The sequence below is a fragment of the Adelges cooleyi genome, unplaced genomic scaffold (genome assembly GCF_023614345.1).
Source record: "Adelges cooleyi isolate 19-005CV unplaced genomic scaffold, UGA_ACOO_1.1 ACOO_flye_CR_arks_rails_tigmint_CR_PRNA_30, whole genome shotgun sequence".
NCBI classification, from domain to species: domain Eukaryota; kingdom Metazoa; phylum Arthropoda; class Insecta; order Hemiptera; family Adelgidae; genus Adelges; species Adelges cooleyi.
Window position 1 is genome coordinate 15,141,886 of NW_026095971.1, and position 17,406 is coordinate 15,159,291.

The 17,406-nt window shown below is 28.0% G+C and overlaps 1 protein-coding gene across 1 annotated transcript; it reads left to right on the forward strand.

The window, feature by feature from the left end:
* The first annotated feature begins 2,347 nt into the window (after positions 1 to 2,347).
* Positions 2,348 to 17,192, forward strand: LOC126838552 (peroxidase). The gene is made up of 15 exons (XM_050573056.1): positions 2,348 to 2,438; positions 7,672 to 7,818; positions 8,484 to 8,560; positions 9,516 to 9,609; positions 9,684 to 10,075; positions 10,176 to 10,349; positions 11,297 to 11,375; positions 11,554 to 11,699; positions 12,041 to 12,282; positions 13,097 to 13,229; positions 13,396 to 13,633; positions 14,721 to 14,813; positions 14,901 to 15,070; positions 15,146 to 15,254; positions 16,738 to 17,192. Exons 1-15 carry the CDS (start codon positions 2,431 to 2,433, stop codon positions 16,865 to 16,867), a joined length of 2,232 nt encoding a protein of 743 aa, XP_050429013.1. The 5' UTR covers positions 2,348 to 2,430; the 3' UTR covers positions 16,868 to 17,192.
* Positions 17,193 to 17,406: the final 214 nt, after the last annotated feature.

Here is a 17,406-nt window from a genome sequence, read left to right on the forward strand (position 1 = left end):
TGGTTTTCAATTTCAAATAATCCATTTATTCTTTTTATCCGAAAATACTTGTAGTTTGTAGTTTATCGTTTTCTTAATAATTTGTTAAAACCTATTTGGTATTTTTAATATATTTATATTAACTTATGAAGCTTAAATGGTAACATGTATATTTTAAACATTTTTTTTTAAAAAGGTAATTATCTGAAAATTATAATATGTCGAATTTCAAAAATCAATTCTGAATAATTTTTTTTGAGTCACTACATTTAATAGTTTAGGCTGGACAAGAAGGACTGTTATGTGTTATATTTTTGTTCGTATACATTATTCAAATGCACTTTCCCTCTTTTTTTAAGAGACGTTTTATTAATTTCAATTTTAGTAATTCCTAATGATTATTGACCCGTGACCGCTCGACTCCACTTCTTCCCCCCAATTTCCCGACCTCATTGGTTCAAACATTTTTTCAGGTTTAAAAAAGTGATTTATCTTGTTTCTTGCTGTACCTTTCGTACGTATTAAAAGTACTGAGGTCTGAGCTGTTTTTATTATAAATATATTATTTTTAAAATACTCGGTAGACAGAAAATTATATATTACTTGACTCTTAACAACTATAAATGTTGCAGTATATGAATATTGATGAGCACGATCCGCTGTAGGCAAATAAAACCGATTTCATAATACTTTTAAATATATTACTTTCAATCTCCAATATCTGCGGAAATATTAAATGAATAAAAATAGAATAACAAAACATGATTTTTTTTGTTATGCTAAATAATATGTAAGTTTTAGTTATATAATTGTTTTAAAAAAAAATAATAGTAAGTTAGTGATTATGTATGCGTAGATTATATTTACCTACAGGCTATAAGCTATTCATTAAGACATATTTACAGCACAATATTGTTATAAATAATTTGCGGTTTTAGCTTTGATGCGAGCTGCGAAACTTCTAAATATATAGGTATTTATTTATATTTGATTATTCTCTAGCTATAGCTTAATTATAAAAATACTGGGTTGAATTCTTCGATTTATAAATTTACAGAAAACAAAATAATCGAAAACTATCCATTATGCAACTGACCTTATAAGGTAAGCATGAGGAAATATTCATTATAAAGTTTAACTTTAAGTATTTGCTAAATTGCAATGTATGTATTGTTATTAGCCAAAATAATGGAATTATTATTGTTACATAATGTTAAGTATCAATCCGTTCTGTTTGATACAAACCTTGTTTTTATGTTTAACTTAAACTCAGGTTACAGGAGAGAGGTCACCTAAAACTCAGCGTCTGAATTTTATAGGGTTCATAGGATCAGGAATAAACACCCGGCCAGCTCGAAAATTAAATCCTGGAACTTGATTGGTTTACTCTAACAAAAGTAGTTAAATATCCTTTCTCTCTCATTTGAAAACAGTACGTTTAAGGCTTAAATTGTATTTATTTAAATGTTTTTTATACACCAAAATCCTCTCATATCCCACCTATCAACACTTACACTACCTGACAACCCCCCTCGTCGCCTTAAAAGGCGCTGGTGTCGAGATCTTTTATAAATTATAAAAATCAACAAATTAAATTAATTTAGTCTGAAGGGTCCTATCATTGGATGGCCTCCCTTATCATGCCATTCTGTTATTTATATTATATTATATTATTGTTTTGTTGTACATATCATCTCATTTACCTATTGTGTTAACTAATACAAATTGTAAATTTTCAATAAAAAAAAAAAAAATGATTTTACATTATCAATTATAATTCCTTAAAGGTTGAAACTTTGGTGAAAATAAATATTTAATAGGCACCTCCTTTATTACCTTCTTACTGTACATGTGTCATCATATAAATATATAATAAGGTACGTTAGCCATGTTTCAAGTGTAAAAATGTTTCGATAGTTTTAACGAAAAACCGTTGCATGGTGTTGTGCAAATAAAAATATTATACATGAATAATTCATCAAAACTCCTCAGAGATTGCGTTTATCGTTCTATATTATTTATACACAACACGCATGAAATATTCATAATAATGTTAAAAACCATACATATAAAAACTGTGTGCTTTGAAGTAGCATAAATTTGTTTTCACTAAATCTTTATTTATTTAAAAGAAAACCGTTTAAACAAATTGAAATGAGGTAAGGTATTTGAATTTTGTTTACAATTATGAGATGCTGTTTTATAATATTCTCGGATTTTATATCTAAACTATTTTTTCCGCTTGGATTATGCACATTATTAATATGACGTCATATATATTTTCCGAGTTGTCCTTGGCGAGTGAAAGGCGTATGGTTTATTTATCCATGTGTAGAAAGGGTAGGAGAAGTTTTTTGAGGGAAAAAGGGGTCATCGTTACTCTCTTGTTGCGTGCTCAGGCATACATGCATCTGCTACAGAGCTGTGAATACATGTGCAGTATTTAGTATAATGGATAGGTAAGTCAACATAATTTATTCATTGTATTGCTGGTGTAGGTTTTAATTTTAGTAGGTACTGTAGTATAATTATTTTCACTGATATTATTACGCTGCATGCTTTTATTAATGAAAGGTAGGAGATATTTAATAAAGAAAGTTAGAAATTGCCATACTCTCATTCGCCTAATTATTAACAGACGACGCTCATAAAGAAATTGGTCTATATGTGACAATAGGTACCCATTTAAACTATATTACGTCTAACAACATTTATCATTTTTAGAAACTCATCTCAGGACGTTCTGTACTCAACTTGTTTTGTAGTATTTTAATAAAACTAATGTGTGGTACTTCAATGTGTAAATACAAAATGTGTAGACAATTTATTTAATTATCTTCTATAATAGTTAAATGATAGCTAAATAATTAATACGGTAATATATTTGAAATTTGTATACAAAAGTTTGTTCATTCTTTAATTTATAAAAAGTATTATTTATAATATGAGCTCTTAAAAATACTTTATAATTTATCTGTGCACTTTAAAATACAGCTAAATAATTGTTATAAGGATATTTTTTATTGAATATTTTTTTTATCTATTTAACAATTGATAGTTATAATTAATTTGTGTCATCGAATAAATAATGTCAATTACTTTCAAGTTAGTACAAACTTGTTTTCAACCAAATAAAGAAATTTTAGATAAATGCTCTAATAAATATCTGTATATTGTATGTACTTAATTTAATGAACGCCATTAGCCTATTGCCTACTCTGCTTTCTACTATTAACAAATTAAGAAAATAGACTAGTCAGTAAAATTAATAAACCGGTTTTTTTTAAATCTATATTAAACCTTTAGTTAATCTGATATTTAAGTTAAAATACAGTTTAGAGATTTGAATATGCAATAATTAGTTTAGCATACATTTTAGGTAATTTTAATATAATAAAGAAGTTGCTATGATTTTCTGGCTCAATGGATAATCTAGTTAGAGAAATTGGGTGGTTGAGGATTACAACTTTCTCCCCCCTCCCCTCAAAAATTAATTTTTATTTTTGAAACAGCTATACTTGATATTTAAATTTAGTTTTACTATATTGTTCATAAACCCCAAAAAAATCTTGGTTGATTTATTAATTCTGATTATTATTAATGAAAATCAACATCAATCAAGATCCTAGAAACCAAGGGATAAAAATTAATATTTGAAAATGTTCAGGAAAGATGTTAATAAATGTATTATGCCACATCATTACGTGTAATAAACTTCTATGTTCTATAACAGTAAAATTATAAATCTCTAGGCTTCCAATAAAAAGTTAAAATCTTATTAAATTTATTTTAATGAAATTTGACAATATGCTTGTAGAATGTAGATTAAAAATCTTAGATGAAAAAGTTTTTAAAAAGCCAAAACTGAATAAAAAAATCAATAAAGTTTAAAAAATTAGAATAATTAAAATTTTTCCAATTCCATCGATAAATAATATACCACTTTTTCAAAAATTGCCTTCTCTTGTACGGTGGTATATATTTATTACCACCTTCATAATCATTTTCAGAGAGAATCAGAGAAAAAAAATGCTGTGCTTCTAAGGGTTAAACTAAATAATTGATTTGTATTAAATTTATATTTTGATATTTGTTTATTAATATTACATTTTTTTAAACTCAAAATAATAGTATCCATCGTTTTTGGGGTGTCTAGATTTTGAAAGTTCCACTTCTATTGCTATACATAACTCAATTTCTTCAAAAAGTGGACCTATATACCTAGCGTCTAGAGTTCTCAACTATTTTATAATATTAAACTACAACTATAAATGAACTTTAATGTAAATTGTTTTATTATTTTTTTAAACTGTATTTCTAAAAATATCGATTTTATTAAGTATAGTGTTATGTAGGTAATTTTCGTATTTAATTATTTATTCTTATATCATAATTTGTAGATGCCATTAAAAGTATGGATGTCATAAGTTATAGAAAAAATCTTGAGTCTTCTTACTAAGAGTTCATTTGCATGATGCTTCCGCGGACGTAGACAGTTTTTTTTATAATTTACCAACATAAATAATTTGAAGTAAACAAAATTTAAATTGGCTTGTTACTATGTGATATTATTGATTATTATTTTTTTTATATCAATAATAGGTTCAACGATAGTTGAATATAGAAGCAATAAAAAACCATGCACACACATTTATTTCAAATAATTAAACTTTGTAAGATTTACAAAGCTTGTATATAAAATATAATTTTTTAAACAGTTTTTAAATATGCATAGACCATATGAAAAAATACAAACATTTCTTTTATTTCAAGATTCGTATACAAAAATTGAATAATATAAATCATTCTAAAGCTCGTTTAGTATTATTTATACTTCTTGATATCTACCTTAGAGTTCTGGTTTCAAACTACTTTCTCCACAATAAATCGATATTAAAGTGTGTACGGATTTCATTTTTGGCCTAAAGAAATCCTGAAACAACTAATATTTTTTGTTTTACAGTAAATCGCCTTATACAACATCTTTAATTTTAACCTAAAAATAATATTATCTTAATAAAGATAAATAAAACAGAACATTTTAAAGAATATTTTGTTTGATTGACCTATGAATCAGATATTCTATTGACACAATACAAATTACAAGAATAAAATAAAATATTAAGTTGTAAATAACTCACATTTTTTTTATCATGGTTATATAAAATAATATATACAAATTTAAAAATATAAGCAAAATTGTATTATTATTGAGTTTTTAGTTTAGTTAAATTTGTATTATTGAGTAAACATCTACATTATTTGTATATTAAGTATTCAAAATAGTTTTTTGTAAATCACTTAGCTAAATTCAACTTATCAATGAACCTACAAAATATTTATTGTTATACGAGATCAATAAATGATGATTTTAACTTTTTTCCCTGTGGAACTTGTATTTTTTTATTTTACCCAAGTCAAAATTTACCATACAGAAAACGGGCAATATAAAAGAATAATGTATTTCGCCATAACTGGATAATAATAATAATAATAATGAACATAATTTCTGCTACTTTCTCCGCAGATGGACAATAATTATATGGCTATGCTTACAATGTTATTACGCTAGCTGCGTAAAACCATATGTTTTATATTAAAATTATATAAACCTAAATTCTTGAGGTCACCTAATTTCTTGATAATGTTTTTTTACTAAATAACTATTATCAGTTTGGTTTGGAAATTAGTAACGTGTTTTCTTCTAGGTACTTTCATTATATTTCAGTTATTTTTTTAATTATCGGAATTCGAAATTAAGAATTTTTGTGAAATTAGAAAATGGTTGTCACGATTATATGAAAAAATAGTAATAGGAGTTTGTAACAGAAAGTCTTTCCTATTATTTTTGGTGTTGCTATTCAAACATCTTTAACGTTTATATTCTACATATAAAAAACAAAAACAGCTAAAGCAGTCCATGTAGGGCTACCCACCTAGGGAGTAGGTTTCCTGGTAGGTTCGCTATCCGGGACGGATCGACAGTCCGTCATTGCCTTTATAGATATGTATACTGTAATCTTAATAATAATTAATAATATGATTTTTATTGTAAAGTTTAGTATAGTTTTTAAAAAAGATTCACACATAAGGTTTCAATTGTATTTTTAAAAAAGTAATTATTTAAATTAGACTTGTTAGGTATGGTCATGTAGGTATTCAATAGGGCATAAACACTGGCCTCCGTGCGATGGTAAATATGTTATTAATTGTTCTTACGTTAGTGAAAGTGTGGGTGAGTTTATAAACATCGCACAACGTTTTGTATTTAAATATTCAAGGAGCGTAAAACCATATGTGAGTGTAGATTTTGATAGCATTATGAATGCAGCTTTATTGTCTATATATTTATTTATGGTATTAAGCGTTTTTATTAATGTCTTATCTCTATGTAAAATGTAATTTTTAGTTAATAATAAAATAAAAATAAGTCGTAACTCATAATATATGAATAAGTAGCAAAATTATATAAATAAACATTTATCAGTTATCACAGTATCGTATCGAAAAGATTTTAATAAAATCACTTTCACATTCATACCTTTAACAGTTAGTTTTATTATTGAACATGTTGAACATATCGAACGTCTAAAATTAATAATTTTTTTTTATTATCGAACTAAAATTTTTTACAATTAAGTTTAGCTAGCTGCTAGACAAAAAAAATGAACTGTAAAATCTGTTAATGGCATTTTAAATTAAAAAGAAAACTTAAAAAATATTTTAGTTATATTTTTTTATTAAAATATTTTAAATTTTCATAAAAATCATGTAATTTTTTAATTTAACTATCAAAACGTACGGTCAATTAAAAACAATATCACAAATGTATGCAGCTGTCTTTTTTTTTGTTTTACGTTTTTTTTAAGTGGATTCATCAAAGTTGTAAATTTTGAGTTATTTCAATATGCGGGTTTCTAATTTCGAAGTGTCGCGTGAAAGGTAATAGTTAGACGTTTGAACCACCCTTTTTTAATGCGGCTTGTCTGGAAATTCACAATAAAATGTGAAAGCATACTTGAAATTAAATTATATTTGTTACTCACCTTGACATTGATTCCATTTTAGATCTTGACAATATGCTTCCCAATTATTATTATTTTATTTTAACGTTTTACAAAAAGATGTCAATATTTGTATTAAGCGTTTGTTTTTAGCGATTTATATTTCTTTTTTTCAAAAAAATAAAGCTGTATTAATAATTAATGGATATTTATGTGCAAACACTTATGTAATATGATATTGTGACATATACAGTTTTGAACAAGAAGATTTAGCTGATTTTTAAACTCATAAATATGTGAATGTACATTGTACTAAATTCCAGTACATTAAACTAGGTAATAGGCAATGTACTAGTAGTTTTAACGTGCCTATGAATTATTAAAATCTTTTAATTATACATTTTTTTGATAACGTTTAAAATACAAAAAAAGTTGAAAACCAAAATAAAAATAAAGTATTTACGAAACTCGTACACAATTATTTGTTTAAACTTTATTTATACATTATAGTAATATAAATATTATTGTAATTGTACAATTATAAATGTATTTAAAGTGATACATAATAAGTTCATTCCCATGAACAAAGATTAAATATACTTTTTTATAATAAACTATGCTATGCAAATTTGTGCATTCGATTATCTACAGTTTTTAAATTGGAATGTGTTTTATTTTATTTTTCTAGAATACTTTTAAACGTCAGTATTATACTGACGATTTGTTTTTTCGGGCTTAGTCAATCTTTTGACGGTGATTGTGCATTACATTTAACTGGACCAGGAAGAACTAGCTTTTTTGACTTTAACAGTAATACACTGAGAGGAGGACCGCAGTGAGTATATCATCATTAAAATTATATATTTTTCAATTTTTTTTTTAATAGTAAGATGTATAGTTATTACCTACATATTTTTCTATACAATAATGGTTTACTCACAAATAGTAATAATTGAGAATATACAAATTTACATATTTAATGGTAATATTTTTATATAGACAAAATAAAATGCAATTGAGTAGGTTTCGGATATATATATAAATAAATATATATCAAGTTGATTAATATTTAAACAATATAATATAAATGCACTTATTTTAACAGTAAACAAATGAGTAGGTAGTTTGCGTGTTACATTGTTGTTTATTATTACGTTAAATAAACTCAACGAACAACACGAGGTAACTGGTAGATTATTTTCTATTGTTAATTACTCAGCTGGGTATTTTATTGTTGTTGGATTGTTCGATAATACAATTAAAAAGTTTATATACCATCGGAACGTAATATGTAGGTTATATTATTTAATATTTTTCTAGATCAGCGTTTGTAAATAGGACGATAAAGAGGTTTATCAGTATTGATATATAAATGTAAATTTAAATAAAGTAAAAAAAAAAAAATTTACATAAAACATTCATCTTAGATATTAATAGTTCAAAACACTCTACTAATCCCAGATATTTAAGTTACAATTCATATAGATTTATTTATTTTAGCGGATTCGGTCAACCTGGTCAATGCATCACTTATGAAGCGATCAATCAAGCTTACATAGATGCCAGGAAACGTATTAGTGAGTATACCAAGAGAAAAATAATCATTAAATCTGTACCTCAGAAGTAGACGAATGTAAATCACATTATGCCAACTTTTCATTACAGCATAAAAACGTTAATTTTCAAGCATACGCTGTTATGAGAACTTAAGTTCACCCGTGTAACCCTTGTAAGTTCTAAAAGGAAATTTTTTAAGGGAATTCCGAAATTATGGCTAGATGCAAACCCAGATTCTACATGCTAAATTATAATTATCTAAAAATCGCTATTTTCGGATATAGTTCGTTTAGTTCTGAGGTACAAAAATAATGATATGCAGTCAGATGTTTATAAGAGGAAGTTTAATCACTTGAGCGTTGCATAATATTAATATACATGTCTGGCAATAATCACACGTATACTGCGTTTAATCTAAATAATGGCCTAAGTGCGTTTTTCTAATCGCTTTCATCGATAAAGTGATTTTCCTATTATAGTGATGCGTGTGTACAAATATTTATATAATATATTATAATATTGAGATTCAATGTAAGCGAACGAGGATACGCATGTGATAATAATATAATATGTTAAAGCTGCGATGATGTCGGTGCTGTTGATGGTGAAAGGTGACCTCTACACAGTTTTCGCGACCGGTTCTATCGGTCTGCTGCCGTCGGAGTATTTATTTTTTTTTCATGAAGAAACCGTTACGAAATTTAATTGCCTCTAGAAAGATTCTTAAGATTATAATGTATTATCAGAAGTTTTTAAAATAAAAAAATGCAACGATATAAGTCTGCGATAACAATAGTCTGGGAATGGCAACCGCGGTTAGGTTAACAATTTTTTATTTTTCATCGTCAGTGCTATTGAAATAAGGACGTCACGTTTTAGCGCGAGTGCAGGATCGTCTACTGCTGGAACTCGTTCTTCTCCTCGTTTTTATGCTCGTGGTTGAATAATTACAACCTCTTTTTTTTTGCCTCGTAGACGTCGTGTCGGACAACAAAGAAAAATACACTGCCGAAGAAATAGCTTCCGTTGGCGAACTGCTTTTAGACATTTCCATTCAACTAACAAAAAAGTACACAAGATTATTATTTAGCGCGAAACACATTTACGGTGTAAAATTAATGCAACTTTTCTTCTTACGCTTAGCTACGGACTTTCGTATGAAGAAGTGGAAAAAGGCTTGCCCCAAATCGACACCTCGCGCACCCTGATCAAAGAGATATGTCCCGCTTTCTTGTCCAACGTCGAGTGCAGACCCGGCAAGTATAGAAGATATGACGGGCTATGCAATAACGTGAAACACCCTACGTGGGGCGCCACTAACACGCCGTTCTCCAGGCTGGTCGGTCCGCTCTTTTCCGACGGCATGAGCGCGCCAAAAGTCAGCATGCTTAGCAGTAAGCGACTGCCGCCTGCCAGAGTGGTATCCCGTACAATGCACCCCGACGAAGGTTACCATGAACACGCGGCCACGCTCATGTTGGTGGCTTTCGGTCAGTTTTTGGACCATGATTTCACGCTGATGGGGACGCCCTCAGGTAAGATACCGGTTTAGATTCATTTTAAAAGGTCAATTAAAGCATATTGTTGATTTTTTTATTTATAACAAAACCGTGAATCTTAACCTCTAATACACAGACCCGATAACCAAGAATGAACCCGAAGAATGTTGCAACCGACCTCCACACTTGAAAAATCCTTACTGTAACGAAATAGTCATACCGGATGACGATTACTTTTTCAAAAAATTTAAAGTCAAATGTTTGGATTTCGTAAGAGCTTTCCCTTCCGTCAGACCAGGATGTCGTCTAGGTAAGAAAATCGTTTTTATGTTGAACCTAGCTAAAAACATACCTCGAGACTAAAAAAATATTTAAAGATTTTCTTGTCATTAGAAAAATTGTAATTGAATGAAAAGAAATCGAGTTATGAATTACTAATAAATTATTAAATGAATAAATAATTAGAAATTATAACTTTAAGATGAAAGTGCTATTCCTAAATAATGCTTAAAGGTTAAATATTTTATACTGCAAATAATCAGATACGGATATACATATTTATATTTATATATACATACGTGTAAGGTAATTGATTTGTTTATTTATCGTACCAGGAAGTATTACCCCTTAAATAGTTTGTGAGACAACCAAACAATCATAACACTGTATGTATGTGTTATGTTCAATGTTAAGAAATGCAAATTTATAGGGTTAAATTTGCATTTAATAGACATTTTTAAAAATTCCTAAAAAGTAATATATGTTGAATGTTTTATACGAATTCATTTAACTTAGGTTTATTTATTTTGTGATTATATTTTACTTCATTTTATCCCGTTTTTTACTTATTATTGATTTTGAATATTTGTATTTTTTAATTATGGTCATATACAGCATTAGATTTCAACCAAAATATAGGTTTAAGAAATTAGACATTTTCATGACCATATCATGTTTATGAATGGTTAAGTTTTGATGAGAATTGGTTTAAAAAAAAGTACTGTTGTGAAAGCATAAAAAAATCCGTAAATTTACAAAATTATTGTAATTGCATAGTTTTTGGTATTAGCCCTATGCATTTATTTACTGTTCAGTAATTTGTATTGAGAGCATAAAAGTATTATTGTTATAATTTTGTTTTGCTATAATGTGTAATCACAAAAGCAATAAATTAAAAAAAAAAAAAAAAAAATTGTTTACCACATTTGATATAAGATGTATAACATGTAACATATTCATTTTTTGTTGTAATTTTAGGTTCAAGAGTACCTTTCAACACTTTAACAGGCGTACTCGACGCTAACACCGTATACGGTGTCACCGAAGATTATGCTAGGTATTAAAAAATTATTTTATTATATTCCTAGTTTCAAGACGAATGGTCTAGGCAAAGTGGTATACAATAAATAGTTAGTATAGTAACCAACGCCTACATGTATTCTTTAAAAAAGTCGATTTAATCTTAAGAATACAATAGTTCTGAGTAATAAGTTGAAAATGTTTGTTTTGTTTAGACATTTGAGAACCGGTTACCGTGGTTTGTTAAGAATGAATCCAGCATTTTCTGAGTTTGGTTTAAAAGATTTGCTACCAATGAGAACTATAGATCCCGATGAAGGGTGCACCAGAGTTAATCGATCACAGTTCTGTTTCGACGCAGGTAACTATGGAGATATTTTGATTTTTGACTGTTGAAGTAAGGAAAATCAGCAAGGTACAAGTGATCATTTTTTTTTTAACAGGTTTTCTTTATCTTACATTATTTACAATGAAAAATTTGGTTTAACTACTATCTACTGGTTTAAATTTTTATTTTTATTTTAGAAATAGTTATTGAAAAAAAAAAATATTACACATCACCTTATAAACAATATCGAAAATATAATTTTCATTTGGCTTTCCAATAATATTTTACACAAATAAATTATAACTACTGATTCTTTTTGCTTCAGTTGTTATTCATACAATTGTTATACTAATTATTAAACACGATTTTTTTAGGCGAAGTACGCGTTAATGAACAACTCGTATTGGCATCCATGCACACATTGTGGGCTAGAGAACATAATAGAATAGCCCAGGAGTTGGGTCAGATTAATCCACATTGGGACGACGAAACTGTTTTCCAAGAGAGCAGACGTATTGTTATTGCAAAAATTCAACATGTAACATATAATGAATTCTTGCCAACCTTACTCGGAAAGGGAGTCATGGAAAAGTTTGGACTTCTTCTCCAAAAAGAAGTAATAATAACTGTTGAATTTATATAGTTAAAACTTGAATATTTAAAGTATAATGGACATGAAATTGGTGGTTTTCGTTGCAATTTAAGACTTGTTTACAAAAAGAATAATTATTACAAGATAAAACATGTAATAAATTTATCGTTTAGGCAACTGATATACACATAAGAAATATAAGTAATCTATCAAAAAATTGTGGATTCAAGATAGGTTTTTAAAAATGTTATTTTTCAAATGATAGAGTAATGTTTTTATCTTGAGCTCTGTTTACAGCTAACATAAGTTATTATATATTATTATATTATTGATAAATTATAATTATAAATAAAAATAAAACCTAACATTGTTTAAATATAAGAGGTATTTTGATTATTCTTCTTTAACACTAAAGCTGTGGTTAAACCGTTTATCTTTTGTTAAGGATTTCTATTAGCCATTAAAAACTATTAGACAAATGTGATTTAGCTAATTAGAAGATCAATTTTATAAAAACACATTACAAAATATTCAAAGAAAAATATAGGGTATATAAGAAAATGAGTAGTATTATGGCACACAGTGAATTTACAAGCTTGAGTGTATGGGCGGTTTTCGAGACCCACCCTTTAACAAATTAAGTGTAGTACAGATAGATAACACTTGTAGATTTGACGTTTCTTTTTTCTGATTTGATAATAGTTTTATCTTTAAACATAGCGAAGTATAAAAATGCGGGAAATAAGCGCTGTTGGTTATTACATTAGCGTTGTCTATCAAAGTATATATTTTAATACTATAGACATTGAATATTTTTAATGAATAGACGTTTTTTTAGGGTTATTGGGATGGTTACGATCCTGAGGTCAATCCTAATATACTTTCTGAGTTTTCATCAGCCGCCTTTAGAATTGGACACACGTTTTTACCGAGTTCCGTTGAAAGATGGAGCAAGGCACACAAGTTTATTGGTAATAATAAAAAAAATCTATTACATTTTTACAAAACTATTTGTCTTATATAGTCTAAAGAACGTACTCGTATGCATTATGCACTTAAGTACTCTCAATTAAAGAATCATATAGAGTTATTTTCCATTGCATGACCAAGAATTAATTTCTCTATTGTTTTTTTTAGCATCAAAAAAATTATCCGATTTGATTCGTCGACCGTATGACTTGTATAGAGCTGGAGTTTTTGATGAGTACATAATGGGATTGGCAAATCAAGTTGCCCAGGCCATGGACGACTCTATCACTCAAGAAGTAACAAATAAATTATTGAAGAAACCAGGTCAGCAGTTTGGTTTTGATCTGGTATCATTTAATATACAAAGAGGACGTGATTTCGGATTGCCAGGATTTATGGAATACAGGTTAGAATAATAGGGCATTTCGGTCTTTCTCTAATCATACCATACACTGACATTGAAAAGGTTACTTTGTGACAAAATTAAAAGCAAAAAGAAAGGAAAACAAAACTAAAAATCATACTTGAAATTTAAAAGATCTGGTTTATTTCAACTATGATCATTTCTCTGTTAAAACTAACACCTTAGTCTTAATAATAGATATTGGATGTTGTTTGAATAATATAATTTAATAGATTTTCATAGATTTTTGAACAGTTGTCTAGATCTTACATAGATCTATAACATGTATAGTTTTCACTTTTCTTACAACATTGATGTACATAGTATTGCGCGACGTGGTGTTTTAATTAGAGTCATTACTGTTGTAATTACATTATAAAATAACGTGTAAATTTTTAAACAATAACAAAACAATTACATTCAGTTTTTAGGGTTTTTTTACATAATCTGAACTGGCCTGAGATTTTTAGCACGTCTGTTTTTTTTAATCGCCTGATTATAACAATATTTTACAATCTCTTTTTATTTTGCGTTAAAAAACTAATGTAGTACATGAATTTTGATTTCTGAGACCAATTTTTGAATTCAACAAAGGAAATAGATTAAGAAACTCTTTTAAAATTAAATTAAAAACGTCTATATACAAAACACGCTTAAAATATCATAAAACACCGTTTTACCTTTTTAAAGGCGATAAAAAACCCAGACAACAAATGCTCGCAGGAATGTAATTATTTCAAAAATCGTAGACATTTTGATACATTAATTTTTTTGTAATATGAACAATTTTACTTAAATTATTCACGATTAGATCACATAAGTAACTTTTTCTAAATATTTAGTCTCTATAAATTAGTTGGCGCTAGAAAGAGATCGTTCATTTATTAAAACGACTTTACATAAACTTCTGTTTTCCCAAAGGATAAACTAAGTTGTAAACTGTTCATTAAAGTCTTTAATACTATTATTTTTTAAAACATTTTCATTAACTATGTAGCCTCGTAAAATGTATGTAAAACGATTTTCAATTTACGTTTATTTCTATTTGAGATAATGTGTTATTACTTAATATTTATACAATATTTTGCAGGAAGTTTTGTGGTCTTCCCGCGTCAGATTCTTTCGACGGGTTATCTGGAGCCATGCCAAATTCGACGGTCAATAGATATTCGACCCTATACGAGTGAGTAATTTGTTAACAAGTGTTATTCACATAATTTCATTAACCGATAACATTTTATGTTAAACGTTTTGATCGTGTTTTTTACAGTTCGCCGGATGACGTAGACCTGTGGTCTGGAGGAGTGTCCGAAAAACCATTGCCAGGAAGCATGGCTGGTCCTGTATTCTCTTGTATATTGGCCACGCAGTTTAGCTACGCCAGAAGGGGAGATCGTTTTTGGTACGAATTGCCAAACCAGCCGTCCTCATTCACACCAGGTATGCGTCACATTTGTTTTCTACAGAACCATTTTTCTGATTGCTATTGGAATATATTTCTTTAATTTTCCTTAGAACAACTTCACGAGATTCGTAAAACTAGATTGGCTCGAGTAATATGCGACAACACCGATTTAATCGATACCATTCAGCTTTGGCCAATTGTTCTGCCAGATCACGAAATGTAAGTTTTATGTTCATTATTTATGAAAAGTAAACGGAAATACTATTGCATTCGAGACCCCATTTTTGAGTGTATATTTTTTTGGATCTTGCTTAATTTAAAAAAAATACCATAATTAAATATGGATTTTCATTCTCTCCGACCACTGATCGGAAAGTTATAGTGTGACGTTTATAAATATTTAATTTCATACGTTGGTAATATGTCAATTAGTCGGGGTGTTTTCTTGACTTGGAACCTAAACTATGGAAAAAAATTCACCTAATTACTCGACCGCCACCAAAATTTAATCAGCTCGTATACACAGCTGAACAAACATAATAGTAAACTTTTAAGGAAAAACTCGTAACCGCTTAAGCGCTAGAGATAGACATAGGACTTGCACAGACGTAGAGTACATAGTATTGCTCCCATTCACAGTGCGCAGAAATAACATTAAAATACAAAAGTGGCCAAAAGTGTTTTCTCAAAATATTTTGAGTTTGAGCATGGCTTTATTGAATAATAATTTCGATACCATTAACTTATTTTTAGTATTTACAATTAAAATAATGATAAACATGTTAAATTTGAGGTCTGCACAACAGATATACAGGGTGATCCATTCCACGTTAGACCTCATTTTTTCGGAAGTTTCCGTTTTCCGTCAAAGGTTATAATCTAATTTTTTACCAAAACAATTTAAAATGTATTACCTTACATTTGTAAAGAGCCCCTGACTCTAAATCTAAAAATTCTAATACTAGCTGTACTCTATGGACAAAGTGTTCCACCTCGTAAAGTCAGCGCTCCATGTTGGGTTTTTTAATGCAAGTATTATAAGACATAATACTCCATCAAAAACAAGTTTGCGAATAACATTATTTTTGCCGTAGCACCTTCATCGTGTAATGCCATTTTAAGATATACATATTGTATATTGTATAGGCACGCAAAAATGTTTTAAATTTCTGTGAAATAGCAACTATATAATTAATTAAAAAATAAAATAAATAATTGTTTAATTATTTGTAATGAATGTTTAAGGTTAACAGAATAAATATTGATCTGGGATATTTAATTAGAGATAGTTTTCAACAAGTGCATAAATAAAATTTAGAGCAAAAAAAAATAAGGGGTTCTTAAAAAATATTAGGTAACAAATTTTAATTTATTTTGGTGGAAATTGGATTATAAACTTTGGTGGAAAATGGAAAATTAGATCTTTGAGGAAGTAAAAATTATTATTATTAATCCAATACTTCCTCAGATCTGCATCGAAGTTAATATAATTGAAAAATATTATTAAATGTCAGCATAGTTTATAGTTTTAATTATATTTTACAACTGATTGCATATGAATTTATCAGAATGATTTATATAAGTGAAAATTTCAAATAACCAAATTAACATTGTATCTTACACAAACCCGTAAAAATGTTGTTAACTGCAATGATCATTTTCTACAAAACTAACCTAGCATTTTTCTTTTTTTTTTGTATAGAAATCCTCGGGTGCCTTGTCGAAGTGGAATAATCCCTTCGACAGACCTAAGAAAATGGGCTGACTCACCAGTTTCGGCTTCTCATGTGGACCCATTTATTTTTGAGCATCCGCCAGTAACAATATTTTGAGGAACAACACTTGAAATAAAAATAATCAAAGAAAATTGGTTTTGAACCAAATCACTATTATCTTATAGTTGTTGAAACATCCACGACTTCTTGTTTTTATTGCTACCAAAAACGAGGTAAATTCAAAATAAAACAAAAGATGGTATGTAAATATTTTTTGAACATCTGTTTATTGAGTTAAATTCAACATACTATTATAATATTGATGAGTAAACATATGTTTCGTTTTTTTAAATGCTTTAAAATGTTGATAAAGTTATACGATTTTTATTTTATTTGTTATTTTGTTAAATGTAGAAATTTGTATAATATTACAATATCATACTTTTTTTTATGATTTTATGTAATTTTTTTTTTTGTACGTTGTTTTAAACCGTCAAAGCGTTATTTATCTTAGACTAAAAACTATCGTAATTGTTTAAATATTGTACTATTATTATTATGATTATTATTATTATTATTAAAGTTTTATACATATTTTGTTTACTTTGTATTTTTGCAAGTATTATTTTCAGTTTTCAATTATCGCTTCCGATTCC